The 24479-nt window shown below is 41.1% G+C and overlaps 1 protein-coding gene across 2 annotated transcripts in view; it reads left to right on the forward strand.

The window, feature by feature from the left end:
• The window catches only part of YJEFN3 (YjeF N-terminal domain containing 3), a 209414-nt gene that overhangs the window by 39996 nt on the left and 144939 nt on the right, over window positions 1-24479 (forward strand). The window contains exon 1 of one of the 2 annotated variants that reach the window (XM_089670837.1): window positions 6358-6380. The exons of the other annotated variant lie outside the window; for it this stretch is intronic. Coding sequence (XP_089526963.1) covers window positions 6373-6380 — 8 coding nt within the window. The 5' untranslated portion in view covers window positions 6358-6372. Of the gene's footprint in view, window positions 1-6357; window positions 6381-24479 lie in introns of those variants that run through there. 2 annotated transcript variants of the gene reach the window in all.

Below are 24479 nucleotides of genomic sequence, written 5' to 3' on the forward strand. Positions count from 1 at the left end.
GTGATTTGTTACAGCACAAGCCAATCAGTGTGTCCTGGCCAGTGATTTATGGCCAGGAACTGCCAATCTTTGTAGCGGATGACAGGACAGAGCTCTATGATTGTAAACTACACAGAACTCTGTCCTGACTGTGGTGATGTTCTGGATTTTGTTTCCCTACAAATCAGGGAATAAAAACTGGCACATCTCTTAGTAAAATCAGCACACAGTAAACACATTACACATGTTAGGCACACAGTTAACCCTTTGAATGCCCTTAGATATTAACCCCTTCCCTGCCAGTGTCATTAGTACAGTGCAAGTGTATATTATTAGCACTGATCGCTGTATTAGTGTCACTGGTGATGTTAGTGTCATTTAGTCAGTTACCCCCAGTGTCAGTTAATGTCATATTGCCCACCATACTATCACAGTCCCGCTATAAGTCACTGATCGCCGCCATTACTTGTAAAAAAAAAAAAAAAATTCCAGTATATATCCCATAGTTTGGAGACGCTATAACTTTCACACAAACCAATTAATATACGCTGATTGGGATTCTTTTTCCCAAAAATATGTAGCAGAATACATTTTGACCTAAATTTATGAAATTAGATTTTTTTTACATTTTGGACATTTTTTATAGCAGAAAGTAAAAATATTGTTTTGTTTTTTTTTGGTCTTTTTTTGTTTATATAATAATAAAAAATGAAAAAACAGATTGTAAGCCCCAAGGAGCAGGGCCCTCGAACCCCTCGTGTATTGAATTATATTGTTACTGTACTGTCTTGTGTACTGTCTCCCTTTATAATGTACAGCGCTGAGCAAACTGTTGACGCTATATAAATCCTGTATAATAATAATAATAATAACCACCAAAAAAAAACCTTATTTGTGTGAAAAAAATTATATAAATGTAATTTCATATAGTGTTGCATGGCCACACAATTGTCAGTTAAAGTAGCGCAGTGCCAAATAGCAAAAAACGGCATGGTCATGAACGGGATAAAATCTTCCCAGAGTTTATGTGGTTAATTACTGTCTGTGTTGTTCCAGTTCCTCCATCCATCTCCTCGCCTCCCTAAATAACCTTTTTTGTAGCATCTGTAGGAGAATAACTACTGAGTGTTACTTTGGTTATGGCTTGGGCTGGGACTGCTAACTCACATCCAAGATGGGGGTGCAAACAGAAGTCACAGGGATTTTTGGATGTCTACACAATGGAGACTTTTACAGGTAAATAACATTCATAAAACACATTAAATGCACACATAATCTTATGGGAAGATTGTTATTGAAATTAATGAGCTGGCAACAGGGTCTATTTATGGAACACAGTGGTGTCATCTATTCTACTGAAGACTGCTTATTTGACAATGACGAAGCATCAACACACTGATATGTAAAAATATACTATATTGCCTAACAGTGTCCATAGTGGACACAGTCATGTTGGAACAGGAAGGGGCCATCCCCAAACTGTTCCCACAAAGTTGGGAGCATGAAATTGTCCAACATGTCTTGGTATGCTGACGCCGTAAGAGTTCCCTTCACTGAACTGAAGAGCCAAGTTCAACCCCTGAAAAACAACCCCACACTATAATCCCCCCTCCACCAAACTTTACACTTAGCACAATGCAGTCAGGCAAGTACCATTCTCCTGGCAACCGCCAAACCCAGACATATCTATCGTATTGCCAGACACAGAAGCATGATTCGTCACTCCAGAGAACACATCTCCACTGCTCTAGAGTCCAGTGGCGTCGTGCTTTACACCACTGCATCCAACGCTTTGCATTGCACTTGGTGATGTAAAGCTTGGAAGTAGGTGCTCAGCCATGGAAACCCATTCCATGAAGCTTTCTACACACTGTTTTTGTGCCAATCTGAAGGCCACATGACGTTTGGAGGTCTTTAGCTATTGACTCCGCAGACAGTTGGTGACTTCTGCGCACTGTGCGCCTCAGCATGCACTGACCCAGCTCTGTTATTTTTCATAGCCTACCACTTCGTGGCTGAATTGCTGTTATTCCCAGTTGCTTCCACTTTGTTATAATAACACGAACATTTGATCGTGGAATATTTAGTAGCAAGGAAATTTCATGGATCAACTTATTGCACAGGTGACAACCTATCACTGTACCACGCTTGAATTCCCTGAGCTCCTGAGAGCGACCCATTCTTTCACAAATGTTTGTAGAAGCAGTCTGCATGCCTAGGTGCTTGATTGTATACACCTGTGGCCATGGGGTGATTGGAACACCTGAATCCAATGATTTGGAGGAGTATCCCAATACTTTTGGCAATATAGTATATGTATTTAGTCATTTTAAAGGAATACACAGTTGCATTAACCCCCAGATGTCTACAGTAGCAGCAGTCTCAGGTCTTTGTATGTCCACACAAGGGAGGATTTTACTGGGAATTAACATGCATAAATGCACAAACAGAATATTGTAACGGGGTTAGCTCGGCAGTGGGTGTGTGTGACCCCCTGGATGGGTGCACAACACAAAAAGACAGGCACAGCACAACAACAGTGGAGGTGAAAAAACAGAAAGGTGCAGTTTATTTACACTATGTACAAAAAATACCAAACCAAAAAGAAACATCAAATTAATTCCTGGCCAACTTGGCTACCTACTGTACAAACAGCTTTCCCTAGCTACCCACTAGGTACAACCTGATGCTATACCTAGTTGCTAGTAGTTGGAGGCTAGCCACACAGGCTTTTGTCTCCCTGCACACAGATAAGATGTTTGCTCCCCAGTCAGTTCAGGCATAGATCTAGTTCCAGGTTGGAGCAACTCCCTAAGCAAGCTGGGAAGTTTTATACCAGCCTTAATGAGCCCACTACCTTTAGCTGGGCTCATTACCTCAGTGCTGAAGGACTCAGCACTTCCCTCTAGTGCAGTGTTTCTCAACTCCAGTCCTCATGGACCCCCAACAGGTCATGTTTTCAGGATTTCCCTCAGATGAAACAGCTGTGGTAATTACTAAGGCAGTGAAACTGATCAAATCACCTGTGCAAAATAATGGAAATCCTGAAAACATGACCTGTTGGGGGTCCATGAGGACTGGAATTGAGAAACACTGCTCTAGTGGAACAAATCCCCATAGAGTCTAAACCTTGGACAAATGTATCGTCCATCCAGGACGCAACCAGGTGATTTCACCTGCCTACTGTCACAATATAGATCAAAATTATATCTGTATATTAGATGTTTTAAGTGCCAAACCCCCCCAAATTTTACTAAATATATTAAAACACTTTGTGCACACAGTTCATTAATTGCTACAGCAATGTTACAAAGGAAAATTCCAGTATACACATATCTAGTTTTAAAAATGTCCCCCCCCCCCCAACACCTATGCTGACTAGTCTGTGTGGAAAAAAAAGATGTATATACTTACCTTTTTCAGCGTGCTCCTGTCTGGTCTTGTGATCTCCTGTGTCGGCCAGTGGTGACTGCAGGGGAGATGAGAGAGATCACTCAACAACAGCTGGAAAAGTCTGGAGTGGCAAAGTCAACGATATGCCCCTATGGCCCATCTGTTAGCAGTGCTCCCTCCTCTCCCCTGCAGCCGTCGCTCGCTGACATGGGAGAAGGGGGGGGGGGGTCGGGTAAGAGCACATGGTCGGATTGGAGTGGCTTTAAAATAGATAAGTACACGCATATTTTTTAAACAGGTTAGTCAGCATCGGTGATAGGAGGGGGAAATGCGTATATTTGAGACTAGATAGGTTTATGCTAGAACTCTAATTTAATTTAACTTTAGAACATCACCCATAAACCCTCTGCCAATATTTACTTTTGCAAGGAATCTATGGGATGGGCTGTTATTTCTAGAGTACCACATCCAGTTATTAATACAAAAACTAATTACCACAGTGGACTTTTAGGGTACACACACATTATACTATAGAATACCAATAATAATTTGTTTTACCAATATCACATTAAAAGGAATTTTGTTTTACATTTTTTTTTTACTATGCCCAAGTACATATCCACCTGCAACACTCATTAGCCTTCATAGTATAACAAGATTCAACACTTATGGTCCATTTGACCCATTACATCACTATGTCAACAGAATCTGCTAATGCATCAGTGAAGTGCAGATTTCTCTTCAAAGTGTGTCTCAGAAATTGTTCAGCTGTTCAGGAGTGCAGTACAGGCAAACTCTATAATGAATATGAAAATGTATAATTACTGTACAGTATGTATATGTAGTGCCTTCTTAGTTAGCCAGGGGTAGCTAGCTAATTATTTATTTTAGTAGGAGGCTGAGTACTCGTCGGGAAAGATAGTCAGAGGGGACAAATTTGGGTCAGGGCTGAGAGGCTCTGCAGATCAGTTCCCTGCAGGGGCGGACTGACCATTGGGGGCTGGCCGAGGGCCCAGGGTCAGTAGGGGGCCCCATGAGATGTCCCTGGTACCTTTCATAGGCTTTTTTGGGTGTGGTTTGAGTGTGGGCGAAGACAGAGGGGCCGCATGATCCCCTACTTCCCAGGGGCCCCATGAGTTGTCAGTCCACCCCTGGTTCCCTGATACCCCCCCGATCTAGAGAATTGGAGAAGTCTCTAGAACTCAGTGGGAGGGGGGTGAGGAGGAGCTGGTCTGCATTTCTGACTGGACAGCCCTTAAGAGTGACTGAGCATGCTCAGCAGCAGGAGAGTTCGGATGGAAGATGGAGTGAGGAGCCTGGGAGGGGTCCCCATCCAACATCAATTCCCCTACTAAAATAAAAAAAAAACAAGTTCAAGGACTGTTTACTGTCTCTGGAGTGCAAGGCTGGAAGGAAATGCATGTTGCCTGGCTGTGCAGGACTATAGGGGGACCAAAATCTTCAGCGACTCCTAAGAGGGTAGTGCTACATATACATAATAAGAACCTATATTTTATGCATAACTCCAAAGACATGCTGTTAGGTTAAAAAGGTCCTGTCTAGATTGGCCCTAGAATGGATACGCATGAATGTGAGTTAGGGACCTTAGATTGTACACCCCTTGAGGGTTAGGGACTGATGTGAATGTACAATATATATGTAAAGCGCTGTGTAAATTGATGGCACTATATAAGTACCTGTAATAAATAAATAATAATGTTTCCATACTTGTAATTTCTGCAGACATTATCGCTATAAACCAAGAATGAGTGCAGGGGTAAAAAAAGAGGAGAGATCTGGCATGCATGGTGTTTTTTTTTTATAGCAACCAGATTTATGCATTAGTAAAGGTTTTGTCTTATGATTGCTGACTTAGGTGGTAGAATCTCTGGGAAGACGTTAGTGTTCTAATGTCTCACAATAGTGCATGTCTAAGCATAGCAGATCTCCATAATCAGCAGAATTTAGTAAAGAAGTTTGGAGGATTTTTTTCAGGTATAAAAAAATGAATACTGTATTTCCCATTTACTCTTCTAACACTAAGGGTTTCTGCTGTGCCAACAGACATGCTCGCTTGTGTAGAAGTAGCTGTATCTTCATAAAGTACCTGGATTCTGTTTTAGGCTCATGGTCCCTGCATACTACTTGTCTAATGTTTTATGAAGGGTCCAGAATAATATTCTGGGTCTGTCATGCAGGCCATAGTGCAGCATCAACATGGGCTGAATGGATGCCGTGTTATGGAACGTGCTCCTCATTTTAAAAAGGGACCAGAATCACTATTATTATTTAAAGAATAACTATTATTATTTAAAGAATACAGGTTCTCTTTTAGCTAGGATGGTTGATAAAGGAAGCGAAATTTAGAGAACTATCATAAACCTTTTGAACACCTGCTATATAAAGACTGATGAAACTGTAAAAGCTGCATTTAGCTGTTCCTCTCCCAAGTCTCTCGTGATTGAATCCTAATGTTTTAATTAGCGTTAAATGAATATGTCGTAATTATCATTCGCAGATGCTAAGGGAGAGATTTTCTGCCTGTCAAGTGGAAACATCCATGATGCATCTGGAAACCGAAAAAGATACACTATGGCAGGAATTAGAAGCCAACATCAGGGAGGGCAGGGTAAATTCTATATACAGTATAGCATTTATTGTGATTATAACAAGATCTACTGGGCTTAGGTATAAAAGGAGATGAAAAGGAATGCTTGCATGACTGTATAAGGATATGAATTTATGCACCTATCTAGATCCACAATCTCTGACTCTATATAACAAAACGACATTGATGTTTAGTGTATAAGGTGTGCTGCTAGATTGATTTGTGTGCTCAACATCCAAACAATGCTCTTTTGTGCCTTCTGTTTGGTAAGGTCCACTGACTTGAAAAAAAAAAGCACAATGGTTGCTCTCTGAGGAACGAAATGCATATGTGCCAAGAAAACCAAGAGGTCAAAAAGATGTGCTATGCTGCTCATCAGAAAAAGGCAGATAATGATCAGGTATTTATAATTGGAAACTCAATTAAAAGGGACAATGTGTGAAACTGGCTGCAGCATGCATATCTTTGCATGTTCATTGTGATTCCCCCAGCAGAGACATTTCAATACAACTCCATCTTCATTCAGAAAGCTCTTCTGTTGGTGATGCAAGCCATATACTTTCCATATGCACAGCCCCATTTAGTGGCTGAAGAGCCAGTCCATATATGTTACAGGGTGGTGATGCCAGGTTTCCTATATTGCTATACAGAGCTTTTTTGAATGTGCGGGTACTGCTCCTTCCCCCAAATCACCCTTGTCTCTCCACCTACCCACCTCCCAGTATCTCCCCTTTTAGAGAATACAGCGCCAAGTATCAATTTGTGGCACTAAGTAATTTGCATGGAGCTTGTTAATGATAACAAGAAATACCGTAAAATAGATTCTCTGCAGCTAGCAACAATAGACCCCCCCCCCCCTCAGCAACAACAAAACCTTTCAGAAGCCATAGATAACCCCCAGCAACATTAGATCATCCAAAGCAACAATAGACCCACCCCAGCAACAACTGCCCCCAACAGCAACAACAGGTCCCCAAACAGCAACACTAGATCCACCCCAGCTTTAATTGGCCCATGCCAGCAACAATAGACCCTCCAGCAGCCTGCAACAATAGAACTACCCCCACAATAAATCCCCCCCAGCAACAACAGACCTCCCCCAGCAATAATAGACACCACTAGCAACAAGAGGTCTCCAAACAGCAACAATAGACCTACAACAGCATTAATAGACAGCAGCCAGCAACAATAGATTCCTCAGCAGCCAGCACCAATAGACCTTCCAGAAGCCAGCAACAATAGACACCCCCACACATGGGTACATACAACCCAGCAACAATAGTCCCCCCCCCCAGCAACAATAGATGTTCCAGCACACCTGTTGGAATACATTGTGCAGGTATTTTTGTGCAACAACTACTGTACATCAGTGTTCAGTAGATTTATATTCTTCAACCAGTAGATGGCAGTGTTTATAAATTTGTAGCTGCATCTATGTTAAACGTTACGTCATTTCTCTCTAATAAAGTTCATGTTTCTTGTTTGCAGAGAAACAGCAGATAAACACATGTGGATTGTGCCTGTCTGTTCTGAAGGCTATATACAGAATCTCTAACAATGCCCAAACCGTGTTCCCACTGAAAAAAAGTCCTGTTTCTATACAATTTTTGTGCCTCCTTTAGCTTTACCAAAACTATACAGTAAGAGGACAAACCTAAGCAACCCTTTTCAATTGTATTTAATCAGATAGGCCCTGGAACTACATACTGTAGTTGGTGGTAAATCTAAAGAAGATTGTTCAATCAGATAGTGTAGTGTATAGTCGTCTTACGGTTGCCAGAATTGAGGTGTGTCAGAGGATCATTTCTGCTTATTATGCGCTATCATGGTGACTGTTAGATCTACAGTATGTTGAATTTAGAAACATGCAATGATGACCATATACTATGCAATTTGCAATTTTGGAAACTTTCCATCAGCATTTGACTGAAAAAACAGATGTGAGCTCTCTGCCAGCAATCTGACGTGAATTTCTATTGATACCCATTTCTGAGGGACCAAATTGGGACATAAATTTTGATTGCCATTGCAGTGGTTTTGTTTGAAGTCTACTGCAATTACAATCAACTGTTTGCTCAAAACTGGCAAATTGCTGTGGACAGTTCAGTGCCACATTGTCATTATATCCATGTGACAACTGATGGAAAGCTTTAAAATTAGCCAAACATATGGCCAGTATAAGTGTTCTAGTACAGAGAGGGTTGTTGTTTCTCAGACTTTATAGAGAGCAATTTAAATATAAATAGTGCTTCCTGGAGTTTTACTTTAAAGTGGTTGTAAAGGTAAACATTTTAGCCTTTTAATAGCAGCTCCCCCGCAGCCCAAAAATGCTTACCTAAGCCCGATCTCGGTCCGGCGCTGTGCATATCTGCAGCAGCTTCTGTCCCCTCTTACTGCTCTCACAGGCTTGGCTGAAAGCAGAGGGGGCCATTGGCTCCTGCTGCTGTCAGTCAAAACCTGTGAATAGAGAATGGGGGCGGGGCCGAGTCAGGATGTGTCTGAATAGAAGCCAACAGCTGGCCTTGGGATCTTCCTATGGTAGCACACAGTGGAAGGAGGAGCCAGGAGTGCCAGGGGGACCTCAGTGGAGAAAGTTCAGGACAGCTCTGTGCAAAACCATTGCACAGAGCATGCAAGTATGACATGTTTGTCATCTTAAGTAAAACTTTACAATCACTTTAATAAATAATATTCAACTATTCGTTGAAAGGAGAATTACATCTGAACAGAGAAGCATGAGGAAAAAGCATTTTTCTTTTCATGGGTACAAATTGTAGCTTCTAATATTATCAGAATATTGGCAGAAAGTCTCACACATCTATTTTAAGTTCGCATTTAACGTGTCTATTTTTAATCAGTTTATAATACCAGCATACTAATATTGATTGCTTATTTAAATTTTACTGAAATAGCAACTCCAGGTTTTTTATTTGTTTTTACCTTTCCTTCCTCTCTGAAGCCATTCTGACTTTTTTGTGAACCCAGGTATATGACCCAGGGGTTATATATAAGCCGTTATTTCTTGCAGCCTTCCAGCCAGCTGACATCACAGGTCATTTCTCTTTTCTACAGTGGCCAGTCCTGACCTTTGCACAACGTGGCGCTTGTGTAGCGAAGTAGTAGTTGGGACGGAGCCCATAGCAGCCTGATAACATTGCCCCAGGGGGCATATCCGTGATAATCTTGGATCACAGGATTTATGTTAATGATGCTGGGTGCCAATCAATTCAGAAGAGGACCACCAATGGATCGCAGAGAGGTCTAACCAGCTAGCCAGCAAACTACCCCCCCCCCCCAAAAAAAAACAAAAACCCCAAAGACCCCATACTACACAGTCTACAAAAACAGAGGGTTTTAGTTGCACAACATTTGCAAATATATGTGAAAGACGCACAAGATAGTCACGGTCCCTCTGTATAGTGCACTCCTAATTTGTCTCCGTTGTGGATTATATATAGCAATGGATATATTAAAGTGGTTGTAAATGCAGTAGACTTTTACCTTACTGCATTCTATGTAGTAAGGTAAAAAAAAACTGCATGCAGCTTCACCCGAAGCCCCCCCAAATAGATACCTGTGCCCAATCCTAATACAGCGATGTGCATGAGAGCTGAGGGTGTCTCAGTCCTCTCACTCCTCATTGGCTCAGATACAGCAGCAGGAGCCTTTGGCTAATTATTAGTCATGCAACACTGTACCCAAGTAGAATTTTTGTCCTTTTTTTCACACAGAGCTTTCTTTTGGTGGTATTTAACCGCTTAAGGACCGCCCTATAGCAGATATACTGCTACAGGGCGGCACCTGTGCGCAAAATCACATATACAGGTGAAACTCGAAAAATTTGAATATCGTGCAAAAGTTCATTTATTTCAGTAATGCAACTTAAAAGGTAAAACTAATATATGAGATAGACTCATTACATGCAAAGCAAGATAGTTCAAGCCATGATTTGTCATAAATGTGATGATTATGGCTTACAGCTCATGAAAACCCCAAATCCACAATCTCAGTAAATTAGAATATTGTGAAAAGGTGCAATATTCTAGGCTCAAAATGTCCGACTCTAATCAGCTAATTAAGCCATAACACCTGCAAAGGGTTCCTGAGCCTTTAAATGGTCTCTCAGTCTGGTTCAGTAGGAATCACAATCATGGGAAAGACTGCTGACCTGACAGTTGTGCAGAAAACCATCATTGACACCCTCCATAAGGAGGGAAAGCCTCAAAAGGTAATTGCAAAAGAAGTTGGATGTTCCCAAAGTGCTGTATCAAAGCACATTAATAGAAAGTTATGTGGAAGGGAAAAGTGTGGAAGAAAAACATGCACAAGCAGCAGGGATGACCGCAGCCTGGAGAGGATTGTCAGGAAACGGCCATTCAAAAGTGTTGGGGACTTTCACAAGGAGTGGACTGAGGCTGGAGTCAGTGCATCAAGAGCCACCAAACACAGATGGATCCTGGACATGGGCTTCAAATGTCGTATTCCTCTTGTCAAGCCGCTCCTGAACAACAAACAAGGTCAGAAGCGCCTTACCTGGGCTAAAGAAAAACAGCCCTGGTCTGTTGCTCAGTGGTCCAAAGTCCTCTTTTCTGATGAGAGCAACTTTTGCATCTCATTTGGAAACCAAGGACCCAGAGTATGGAGGAAGAATGGAGAGGCACACACTGCAAGATGCTTGGAGTCCAGTGTGTTTCCACAGTCTGTGTTGATTTGGGGAGACATGTCATCTGCTGGTATTGGTCCACTGTGCTTCAATAAGTCCAGGGTCAACGCATCCGTCTACCAGGAGATCTTGGAGCACTTCATGCTTCCTCTCACAGACGAGCTTTATGGGGATGCTGCCTTCATTTTCCAGCAGGACTTGGCACCTGCCCACACTGCCAAAAGCATCAAAACCTGGTTCAATGACTGTGGGATTACTGTGCTTGATTGGCCAGCAAACTCGCCTGACTTGAACCCCATAGAGAATCTATGGGGCATTGCCAAGAGAAAGATGAGAGACATGAGACCGAACAATGCAGAAGAGCTGAAGGCAGCTATTGAAGCATCCTGGTCTTCCATAACACCTCAGCAGTGCCACAGCCTGATAGCTTCCATGCCACGCCGCATTGAGGCAGTAATTGCTGCAAAAGGGGCCCAAACCAAGTACTGAGTACATATGCATGCTTATACTTTTCAGAGGTCTGATATTGTTCTATGTACAATCCTTGTTTTATTGATTGCATGTAATATTCTAATTTTCTGAGATTGTGGATTTGGAGTTTTCATGAGCTGTAAGCCATAACAATCACAATTATGACAAATCATGGCTTGAGCTATCTTACTTTGCATGTAATGAGTCTATCACATATATTAGTTTCACCTTTTAAGTTGCATTACTGAAATAAATGAACTTTTGCACGATATTCAAATTTTTCGAGTTTCACCTGTATATATGTGATTTTGCATTTGCGGCCGTGGATGTCAATCACCGGGTCCCTGCCGGTAATTACCGGCTGGCGCCCGATGATTACCGACAATCACTGTTGGAGAGGAAGATTGTTTTGTTTACAGTCTTCCTCCCTGTCAGCTGAAGCACACTGCTCAGGATGGCTGTGCTTGGCACAGCCATCCCGATCAGTGTGCTTACAGTAAAGCACACCCCCCGCCCCCTAGTAAAACACTCCCAGCATATAGTTAACCCTTTGATCGCCCCTCACATTAACCCCTTTTTAGTAAGATGCATGGTGAGTTTTTTGAACCTGTCATTTTTTTTTCCCACAATTCTTTGGAAAATAAAGAAAGTAAATAAATTTTGTTTTTTTTTCACACAACTGTTATATTAACAGGATATTCCTCTCACACGGCATATGCATACTTGCAGCTTCAACCCAAAACACATTCTGCTGCTCCTCTTGAGTATAGGGATACCATATGTGTAAGGCTTTTCCACAGCCTGGCCACGTACAGAGGCCCAACATCCAAGTAGTACCTACAGGCGTTCTGGAGGCATAAATTACACCTCATTTCCTAACTACCTATCACATTTTTGAAGGCCCTGGAGCACCAGGAAAATGGAATTACCCACAAAATGACCCCATTTTGAAAGTCAACCACCCCAATGTATATTCTACGAGGCATAATGAGTCTTTTGAACATGTCACTTTTTTCCACAAGTTTTCGGAAAATGTGGAAAGAAAATAAAAATGTATTTTTTTTTACACAAAGTAATCCATTTATAAGATATTTTTAATATATTGCATGTACATACCAAAAATTACACCCCAAAATACATTCTGCTGCTCCTCCTAAGTATGGCGATACCACATGTGTAAGACTTTTCCACAGCCTGGCCACATACAGAGGCCCAATATTCAAGTAGCACCTATAGGCATTCTAGAGGTATAAATTACACATCTCATTTCCTGACTATCACAACTTTGAAGGCCCTGGAGCACCAGGACAATGGAATTACCCACAAAATGATCCCATTTTGGAAAGTAAACACCCCAACGTATATTCTATGGGGCATAACAAGTCTTTTAAACATGTCATTTTATTCCACAAGTTTTTGGAAAGTGTAAAAAAAAAATTAAATTTTTTTTTTTTACACAAAGTTGCCCATTTATAATATATTTCTAACACACAGCATGTACATACCAAGAACTACAACCCAAAATACATTCTGCTACTCCACCCGAGTATGGCGATACCACATGTGTAAGACTTTTCCACAGCCTTGCCACATCCAGAGGCCCAACATCCAAGTAGCACCTTTAGGCTTCTAACACCTAGCATATACATGCCAAGAATTACACCCCAAAAATACATTCTGCTGAGCAAAGGGTAAACAAAAAAATTACCTTTGGTTTTAGTAGTGCAGTTGTCCACAGAGGAGAGCATTGGTCCAGGCAGCAAGCAGGGATGTGGTCTGCGACAGCTAAAGGAATTGCCCAGGCAGCAGGAAGGAATACTGTCTATAGTCACTACAGGCAGCAGGCTGAGATATTGCCAGCACAGCAAAACCATTGGTCCAGGAAGCAGGAAAACATGTGGTCAGCAACAGCCAAATGAGTTGTACAGGCAGACACATGGTCAGCACACCGAAAATATCATTCCTGGTAGTAGGCAGGAACACAGTCCATAGTACAGGTAGCAGACAGAGGTGTGGTCAGTTCATGCAGCAGGCAGTAAGTCAGCAGCAGGCAGAAATATCAGGCTTAGGGCCTTGGTCAGTTAAGACCTGGGCACAGGGGTAGAGGCTTTGTTCCACCCAATCTCTTCGAAGCCTCCAGACTAACAGACCTTTTTCCAGGGATTACAAAACTCAGAGATAACCAAAAAGTTTGTTTTCTTCACTCGGAAAATCTATTCTGGAGCCCCTCACATACATAAGACCCCTGTGTCATGAATCCAACTAATAGAGTCGCAAGGCATAAGATCAATTCAGGAGGCAGGCAAAAAGCATGGTCGACTAACAGGCCAAATCATGTGGAAGGCAGAAACATGGCTGATGGTTCAAGCGGCAGGCAGAGGCATCGTCAATAAACAGGCCAAGGTCAGTTCAGGCGTCAAGCAGAGGCATTGTTGATAAACAGTTCAGGTCATACAGGGAAATAGTGGACACTGGAAAAATATCTTGACTAATAGTGTATAGATGTGTGATAGATCCGGAAGCACTCTCCAGCACAGAGTCCTGGCTGGGAAGGACATTGCGGACAGTAGTATTGGCTGTTATGGTGAATGTGGTTACTGGAGCATACACAACATTTTTTGGGGGGTTTGCGGCCTGTTTGGGTAAGAGTGAGGATATTGGGGAAATGCCTCTCATGAAGTCTGGTCAATGAATTAGAGCAAATTTGTTCAGGGGCATGGCCATGCAGATAGAGAAGGGCTGTAACAATATTCTCTTGATACTTCAAGTAGGTTGGGGATCTTTGTATCCACTTAGAAAAGATGACATACTAATTGTACAGGGCTAACTGAAACAAGTAGATGGCAACCTTTTTATACCAATAGAGTGATCTCCTGGTGGCTAAGTATGGCTGTAACATATGTTCATGCATATCCACCCCCCCCATGAACTGGTTATAGTCATGCATGCATCTTGGTTTCTGGAAAGGGACCCTGTCTTGTGTGAAGTTCCACTGAGGTGTCATCATGAATTGAGGAAAGGGTATAGACATCTCTTTTATCTTTCCACTTTAGAGCTAGGGTCTCTTCATTCTGCAAACTGGCTGTTTCGCCCCGTTTTAATTTTGTAGTGACCAATCGTTGTGGGAAGCCCTTGCGGTTGGCCCGTGCTGTCCCACAGACCTCAGTTTTCTTCAAATAGAGATGGCGGAAAAATGAGAGACTTGTGTGGAAATGATCTACCTACAAATGGTAACCCTTCTCAAACAGCGGTTCTATAAGCTGTCAATCAATTTTGCCACTTGTCCCCATATAGGTAGGGCATCCAGGGGGGTCTAGCTGGCTGTCCTTTCCCACATAAATCTTGAAGTTGTAGGTATATCCTGTGGCCCTGTCACATGCTTTGTAGAATTTTACTCCATATTTGGCCCATTTACTGGAGATGTAATGTTTGATGCCAAGCCTTCCAGTAAAGTGGACTAGGGATTCTGCCACACAAATATTTTTGTTGGGGGTAAACATTTCCTTAAAGGTCCAGCAAAAAAAGTTGATTAGTGGCCGAATTTTGAATAGCTTATCATAATCAGGATTATTTCAAGGAGGGCAATGGGTATTATTATTGAAATTCAAAAACCTCATTATCATGTCATAGTGTGTTCTGGGCATACAAGATGAAAAAGTTGATTAGTGGCCGAATTTTGAATAGCTTATCATAATCAGGATTATTTCAAGGAGGGCAATGGGTATTATTATTGAAATGCAAAAACCTCATTATCATCTCATAGCGTGTTCTGGGCATACAAGATGAATAGACTGGCATATGATGTATAGGTTGGGTAGACCATTAGGCATGGACCTCATATTTCTTTTTTTTTTGTCAGTCCCATGTTCAAAGTAAGGCCAAGAAAATTTTTTAATTCCTCCACAGTGAGGGGTTTCCACACAAATAGGTGGGCATATGACGAATTGGAATTGCTGGCTATATATTGGCTGGCATACAGGTTACTCTGCTCCACAATGTAATTTAGCAGATCATTAGTAAAAAAAAAAATGAAAAAAACAAATTGGGGTATAATTTTTTGCTTGTATCTGAGGGCCTGGCTGTGCTGTAAAAGGGGGAATTTAGGTTCTGCCGAATTAGCAGGCAGCCACGTGGGATATAAAAGTACATCTGGGAGGCTAGTATGGGCCCTACCTTGTTGTGGACGGGAAACCCTGCTACTAATGCCATGGCACCAGGATTTGTAGCGCTACTGGTGGATGCCTGCCTATCTTCTGGGTGTGCTGCACTGCTTGTACTCGCCACTGCGCTACTGGTGGATGCCTTCTCCTCATCATTTCTCATGAACCTCTTTGTTTGGACTCTCTCCTCCTCAGAATCTATTGCTGACCCACTGCATTCAACTGGCTCATACTCAGAATCCATGTCTGACAGAGAGAGTTCCTGGCTCTTATTAATAAGACATTGCAGATAGGGGCCCTAACTATAAAAAACTACTGGGGTTTTGAAGGTACCATACCAAACAATAGAAAATCAAATTTTGTATAACTACCACTTTATTGTTAAAAATGAGCCACCAAAATGGTGGAACATAACATATACACATGTTAGTTTAAAAATCATAACATGCTTGGGACAAATTTGTCAGACATTACTACAAGAAATGGCCTACTGGCACATACAACAAATTGACATAACCTTTCACAGATTGATGCTGGGTTAGTTGCTCCTAATGGCACATACAGCAAAATAACATAGCCTTTCCCAGATTAATACTTTGTAAGTTGCTCCAACGTGTTTCGGGCGCAGTCCGCTTCTTCAGGAAGACAAAGCATATACTTCTGAAATTATATAAAAAGTAGGCCAAAGATATAAGCCATAAGTGCATAACAAGTTACAATAATAAAAATGACACAAACATTATTAGCATTTACCAGTTGGTGATATTAGTGATTTCATATAAGGTCAATGAAATGACACGAGCATCTAATTCAGACATAGATAGAGGGAAACCCTTTAACCAAAGATATCAATAATCACCAGCCAGGTGAAATCATCGACCTGCCAGCCAGATGAAATCATCGATCCATAATGAAAGGCTGAAACATCATCAAAATCACAAAATTTAGACTGTCCCAGGGCATTCCAAACTACACCCCTACTCCCCAGACTAGTTATACATCTAAGCCCTAAAGAAAAGGGGACAACAGTAACAAACAGGGGAACTGGTATTATACCATATCCCCCAAAAATAAAAATAAAAAATGGTCAGCCTTACAATACCACATCAATTCATTATGGCGGAAAATCACATTAAGCGTTGAAATTGTTTGTAGCAAAGCTAGGTACATTTAAATACATACCACAGGGGACCAAACAATTGTATATCCCAATGGGCAATTTATGACCTGCAAGAACCTCCAAAAAAAAAAAAGAAGGGGTTGCAAGTGTATCTGAGATCCCCAAGCCACAGAGGACGGGAGGGTACTCCTTCATCTGCAAATCCCATCATCCCTCTCCAGTGTAATTATTAGCATATATCTCCATTTTCAAACATTAAATAGAGGTACTGGCCGCCAATTAGTGTCGTTACTACTCTATTGTGCATGCGCAATGACATCATGGATGTATGTCAGTGACATCACGACGTCCAGCATCGATACGGGAAGTCACATGATTGCGGCCATCTTTAAGGAGTCCACACACAGGAAAATAAAACGTTGGGTAGACATAGATCATCACCAAAAGGAGAGAACCAGATACGTACAAGGAGAAAAACCCCAGAACAAGTCCACCATCCAAATCCAATATCTCTACATCCATTTGAAGACACAATTAGGGAGGCACTCAAGGAACAGGTTCTCAGAACAGGCCCACTGTACCTGATCCAATTTCTATACGTACATTTAAAGCCACAATTAAAGAACATAAACTCTGGATTCAAAAACCTTAAAGAGTCAGTTCCAATCACCAACCAGTATTGCATTATGTTAATTAGATGATCACCATAATCAGATTCCAAGAAGAAAATTAATCAGATACAAAACTAATATACAACATACAAAGTTTTACATAAATATCAATTAGATCAACTCAAAATATATACATAATAACAACTTTAACAGTAGGGCTATATGATGGCTGCACAAAAAAAGAGAGAAAAATAGCACACACATAAGGAGAAAAATGAAAAAGACAAATCATAAATGAAACAACGAAATATTAAATGAAAAATCAATAAAGATAAAGTTTCCTAAAAAATTCAGGGCGGTACAATAAACAACAAATTAGTCATATTATGAATAAGTACTAGTATCTTTTAAAAGCTGATCCAGGGGTAGCTATATATGTAAATGAGAAGCCTGAGATTACCTATCATAGAAATAGGTTTATTAGAGATGAGCTGGTACATAGCTATTTTACTAGATCAGGAAGGACAGACCCGTGTCATCATAAGGGTACTTTTGTCTGTGGGGGCCAATACATTTCCAAGGGCAGGAATCATGTTCTGCCTAATGGGGAAATACATAAAGCACAACATTATGTTAACTGCCAAACGTGGTTTACATGATGACATGCAATTGTGGTAGTTTCTATATTGGTAAAACCAAATGTAGATTATGGAAAAACGATTTATGATCATGTTTCAGCCATCCAAACAGAAGATATTTCATCCCCTATAGAGAGACATGGTACCTGGCTCCATTCCAAGAATTCACATTGTGTGAAGTTCTTTGCTCTTAAAAGAGTTCATTTAGACCCTAGAGGTGGTGATTGGGACCGCCGTATTCTTCAAAGAGAAGCAAGATGGATACATAACTTGGCGGAAATACAGTCTCTGGGTTTGAATGACTCATTGAGCTTTAAACCATTTTTGCCCTGAATTTTTGAGGAAACTTTATCTTTCAATGCTTAATGTGATTTTCCACCATAATGAATTGATTTGGTATTGTAAGACTGACAATTTTTTATTTTTCTGTTTAGGGGATATGGTATGATACCAGTTCCCCTGTTTGTTACTGTTGTCCCCTTTTCTTTAGGGCTTAGATGCATAAGTAGTCTGGTGAGTAGGAGTGTAGTTTGGAATGCCCTAGGACACTTTTGATGATGTTTCAGCCTTTCATTATGGATCAATGATTTAATCTGGCTGGTGGATCAATGATTTCACCTGGCTGGCAGATATTGATATCTTTGATTGAAGGGTTCTCCTCTATCTATATCTGAATCACATGCACATGTCATTTCATTGGGCTTATATGAAATCACTAATATCACCAACTGGTAAATGCTAATACTGTTTGTGTCATTTTTATAGTAACTTGTTATGCACTTAGGGCTTCTATTTTGGCCTACTTTTTTGTATAATTTCAGAAATATATGCTTTGTCTCCCTGAAGAAGCGGGCTGTATCCTGCGAAACACGTTGGAGCAATTTAAAAAGTATTAATCTGGGAAAGGCTATGTTATTTTGCTGTATGTGCCATTAGGAGCAACTAACCCAGCTTCAATCTGTGAAAGGTTATGTCAATTTGTTGTATGTGCCAGTAGGCCATTTTTTTGCAGTAATGTTTGACAAATTTGTCTCAAGCATATTATGCTTTTTAAACAAACATGGTGTATATGTTATGTGCCACCATTTTGGTGGCTCATTTTTAACAATAAAGTGGTAATTGTTATACAAATTTTGATTTTCTATTGTTTGGTATGGTACCTGCAAGACCCCATTAGTTTTTTTATCTGCAGTGCCCTATTTAAACTAGTTTTTAAAGCAAGGTGCACATGGAAGGGCTTTGCACAGCACAGATAAGACAAAAGTTTCCCCAGGACATTTACCAGCTATCCTGCAAATAAATGATTAAATAAATTACATTGTCTAACAATTGGTGTTAAAAACAGAGGTTTTAGTTTGTAAATATATGTAAAAGTCCCACTGCCTTGTTAAGTCCCCTCTATAAAATGCGGTCCTAATCCATGAGAGTCTCCATGTTGGAGCATGTATAGCAGTGGATAAATTAGGGGCAGGTATGCCCATGTGCTTGGTAATTTTTTACTCATGCATTTTTATTCTGCGCATTCTATCTGCTGATGTTATTTATTTCTAGGCTTCCATTGCTCCTATAAACAAATAACTGGAAGATTGTCTTCTTAAAGTCTTAGGCCCCTTTCACACTAACGGTCCGATCTGAAAAACCGACAGATGGACCCAATTGGACTATCCATAGATATCTATGGAGCAGCGGGTATCAGCAGACATGTGTCCACTGACACCCACCAACATCTGATCCAATCCTGTACGCTAAATACAGACGGATGGGGATTGTTCCTCATCAGTCCGGCAGATCTAGTGACAGTAGGGTGGAAATGGACAGGCAGTCCATTTCCATCTGACCTCTCCATAGAAAGCAACTGTCTGTGTCCTCTCTGCAGCAGTGGAGCAGACACAGACCTGTCGTCCACTTGCTCAGTGGGGATCAGTGGAGAGATCCCCCGCTGAGCAAGAAGATCCGCTGATGGGTCTGCCCCATTTGACAGGGGCCTTAGTGTGATCCAGGGGCGGACTGATCATTTGGAAACCCGAGCACTGCCCGAGGGCCCAAGGTCAGTAGGGGGCCCCATGAGATGCCCCTGGTACCTTTTTCATAGACCTTTTTGAGTTTGGACAAGGACACAGGGGCCTCATGATCCCCTATTGCCCGGGGGCCCCATGGGTTGTCAGTCCGCCCCTGGTGTGATCTTAGCATAGCAACTGATACATTGTTCACATAAAAAAATTGGTGCAAAACTGTAAAGTGTTACTAAACCCAGGATCCTGCCTTCACTATATCTGGTCTCTCACAGTACACAGAACATGGAAATGTAATTATTTTAGTAAATATAAACTGCTAAATACCTTTTCTCATCAGCAGTTAGAGCAGTCTTGTGACTGCTATCGGTATCCAGCAGAGTACATGTTAAAGCTTGTAGGAGGAATTTTCTTTCTGCTCTAGGAGGATGCAAAACCCCTGACCTGCTGATTGGCCCTGTGTTGATCACATGCACTCTCCCAAGAAAAGAAAAATACCTCTCTAGCAATACACACTAAACTGAGCATGTGCAGAATGGCTACGGTTCAGTCTGTCTTATCAAGAGATAAGACGTGGACATTTGAACAAAAGGAGGAGCAGAGAAGTCAGGATCAAACAGCCTTTTTACACAGTGCAGAGGTTTAACCCCTTAGTTTCCACAGTGAGTATAACAAGCATGCTTTACTGCATATACAGACTGATTTTACTGTTGTGGGTTTTGTAACACTTTAATATAGTTACGTTTAGAGACTTTTTAGATTCTGTAGCTGTCTGTGGTATATATTGATATCTTCAACTATGGATATTTATAATAATGTTAAATATTAAAAAGCTGGTTTGTGGACGTTTTCACTGCCCAGAGAAAAGACTGGCAGAGATGATTTGGAAGGCACTTTTAGACATTTGGTTTATCAGCTTGACAAATACATTTCATTTATAGTGGGATATTGTGACTTTAGAAATATATTTTACAGAGAATGCGGTAGGAAGGAAAACCCCAGGATGGTGTAAATTACTCAGATTCAGATAGAAATGCTCCTGTTTATCCAACCACTGTGGCAGAGCACTCATTGCACTGTTAATTACTAGAAAAAAAAAAGAAAATTTGACATAGTTGAAAAAGGGATTATAGAATTTTAAACTAAATTGAATTCCAATCCCATCAATTACCAGAATATGAGGAATTATCTAAATCTCTACAGACTAAATTAGAGAAAACGGATCAGGGGATTAAACATAAGAAACAAAATACATTTATATGTGATAGTATGGATTTTCAGTGAAAACCAGTCTATAAAAGGCAAATAAAAAAGGAGTAGTGACATAGGCTACATCCTGTTCAGGGAGAGAATTAAAAGTAGCAGAAGCAATAAATGCAATACAGCGTCCCGCTATGTGGGCTGTTAAAATAGTGGAGTCAAGTGAAGAAATGATTGAGGAACACCCATCAACAAGCATTTAGTAATTTTGATTTGGATGGTGATTTTTGAAATTACTAATAGGAATACTTAAAGTATCCCCCCAAAACATAAATCCTCGAGTTGGGAGGGTACAGAAAACTATAGACAGTCCGATTTTTTAGGGAAAGATTACAACAGACCTCCCCAATAGGCATGAAATAAACCAAAAGAGAAAGAAATAATTTTGGAAATGGAGTGGGTGTAGGATGGGTGGGAAACAGTGAAAGAAGAAGAATTTTTTGCAGAAGGCATTTTTAATTTAACTTGCCCTCCAGAGGATTTACCCCCCTTTCTGACCAGGCCATTTTTTGCGACATGCTGTGTTACTTTAACTGACAATTGCGTGGTCATGGAACACTGCACTCAAATTAAATTTACGTCTTTTTTTTCCCACAAATAGAGCTTTCTTTTGGTGGTATTTGATCACCTCTGCATTTTTATTTTTTGTGCTATAAGCAAAAAAAGACCAACAATTTTGAGAAAAAAACAATATTTTTTACTTTTTGCTATTAAACATGTCCAGTAAAAAAATTTAAATCAAATTTCATCATAAATTTAAGCCAAAATGTATTCTGCTACAAGTCTTTGCTAAAAATAATCCCAATGCATGTAAATTAATTGGTTCATGTAAAGGTTATAGCGTTTACAAATGGCAGTATATATACTGGAATTTTTTTTTTCTTACTAGTAATGGTGGTGATCAGCGACTTATAGCGGGACTGCGGGATTGTGGCGTGTATTCTGACACTAGGGGAAAACTGACTTGGTGTCACTGACATCCCCAATGACACCAACACAGTGATCAATGCTAATAAAAAGCACTGACACTGTATTAATGGCACTGGGCAGGAAGGGGATCATTGCGTGCTGGCAAGTAATCTCCGGATGGGACCCGGTGATTAACAGCTGAGGCCATGAATGGCGGCAAGGGTAGGGCGCACGCCTTCTACCCGGAACTGCAAAATCACGTATATATATATATATATATATATATATATATATATATATATACACATGCTGCCCTGTAGCAGTATGTCTGCTATAGGGCAGCACCAAACCGGTTAAAGTGATTTGTAAATGTTTTTTTTTTTTTATACCAAATGGGTTTACACTTATCTGCTCTGTGCAATGGAATTGCAGAGAGCAACCCTGAACCTCCTCTTCTCAAGCTCCCCACCAGCGTTCCTGACTGCTCCCTTCTGCTGAGCGACCCCACAGAAACCTGCTTTCTATGGGGAAGCTTGTGCAGGCTCACTCTTGATCCATAGTGTCTGCATCTATGGACACAGACAGAGGGACTGGGCTCTGCCCCCAGCTCCCTCGTCAATGATTTTGATTGACAGTAGCAGGAGCCAATGGCTTCAGCCAGTGAGACCAGGAAGTGAGAGGAGAGAAGAGCTACAGACAGGCAGAGCGCTGGATTGAATGAGAGCTCATGTAAATAAAAGGGTGGGGGGTAGTGGTGAGAGTGGATACTGATGCCTAACATTTTTTACCTTAATGCCAGGAATGCATTCGGGTAAAAAAAAGTTTCGGCTTTTATAAACACTTAAAACAATGTCATTTTAAACATGGTGAGGATTACGGTTTACATTTTGCACCAAAAAGTAATTTGAATACATTTAGATGTCCTTTTATCATGCAGCAGTAAATTACCACTGCTCAGTTCTCTGGCATTCTCAGAGGAAACAGTTCCCCTTTGAATGCCTGTTCATGAAGCGGTGTAGATCGTTTCTCCGAATAAGGAGAGAAGCTAGAATCTACAAACGCTTTGAATTCTAGAAAACGGCTACTGTTACTGTAATCTCGCAAGATTACAGTAAAAGATCAGTCAAACACACAGTTTACTAAGCAGCACTAAACTACTGCTGCTTCATTTGCTGCTTCCTCGATTCTTCACCTCTGGGTTGGAGAATCTGGAGGGAGAATTTTTACACTGATTGCCAGTGAAGGGCTGACATTGCTCCTTCATACACTGGCCGTTTCTGACAGATTCTCTGTGTGTTGAGATGATCATTGGAGAACATGTTCTCCGCTGATCATCTCTGTTTCCTAAACCACTAAAGATCTGAGATCAGCAACGATTCTCAGCATTGCCGTTGATATCAGTTTCATAAAAGGATACCTTAATGTCTAATAATGTGAACAAATATATTTTTGCGAATTGAACATCAAAAATAATAGTTTTTTCAGTTATGGGAGTCTTGCTAGCAATGTCAATATTTCTATAAATGAATCCTATAGTTCTAGTGGATTGAAAAATCATTATTATTAAAACAAATATATGTGATCTAGCTGATATAAGGATATAATATACAACATAAACGATATGATTTGACCTGCTGAAAAGGGGTGTGTTTGGTCATTTTAAATAAAAGGAACTATGTTAATCAATATTAATTAGTGCCCCCTTTTCCTAATAAGGTGCAACGTCTAGTCCATTTTTTATATCTTGAAGAGTGATGCAAGCATGGTGCTTGTGTGAGATGAGGAAACAGCTCTCATTGTTGGAATACTGTGTGGAAGTAAATTAATGTTTTGACTGACATTCTGCGGTTTAGCCACAAGATGGCACTGTTTTTCTAACGCAGCCTCAGTGTTAGGAATGGACTGGCCAGCAATGGGGGGACTCACCTGCCTTTTGATCTGCAGTACCAGGGCTGGCCAGCGGGTGCTCCCAGCAATCAGAGACTCAACCTTTCAGCCAGCTAACACCTGGAACTGATGATGCTGGGGTATTTAAGGGATGGCCAGACCCACAGACTCTGCCTTGGTGTTGTGTTTGTCCTGGGCCCTGTATCTGTCCTGCATCCTGTTTCTGTCCCTCTGCCTGACCCTCTGTACTACGCTGCTTGTTACCTGTTTTGATCTCTGGCTTGTGACCCTGACCATCCCTCTGCCTGACCCTCTGTACTACGCTGCTTGCTACCTGCTGAACCTGGCCTGTGACCCCGACCATTCTCTGCTTGCTCCCCCTGTACCTACCTGCCCAATTGATATTGACCCGGCCTGCCTGACGACGCTTGCTTGTATGTACTGTTATCTGTGGGTGGTTTGGTTTGGTTTGGTTTGTTTGCACTGTATTATGTTTAGTATTGCACTGCGTTTATGTTTGTATGGTTAGTGTTAATAAATTGTATTGTTTATCACATATCTGAAGTCTGTGTTTCCCTGCATCAGTCACACACCTCTGGTCATACCTGGGAGCCCTGACACTCAGACTGCATAGATATTTGTATATTCATAAAGAGGTGGGGTTTTGCACACAGAGTTGGAGAGAACAGAAAGGAGAGAGAGAAGCCATGTTTTTGGAGCATGGTGAATAAGGGGTCGTGTGAGCTGAGAATCTGATGACATTCAGGT

This window comes from Staurois parvus, unplaced genomic scaffold (assembly GCF_062004578.1).
Source record: "Staurois parvus isolate SC_StPar_1 unplaced genomic scaffold, SC_StPar_1.0 ptg000096l, whole genome shotgun sequence".
NCBI classification, from domain to species: domain Eukaryota; kingdom Metazoa; phylum Chordata; class Amphibia; order Anura; family Ranidae; genus Staurois; species Staurois parvus.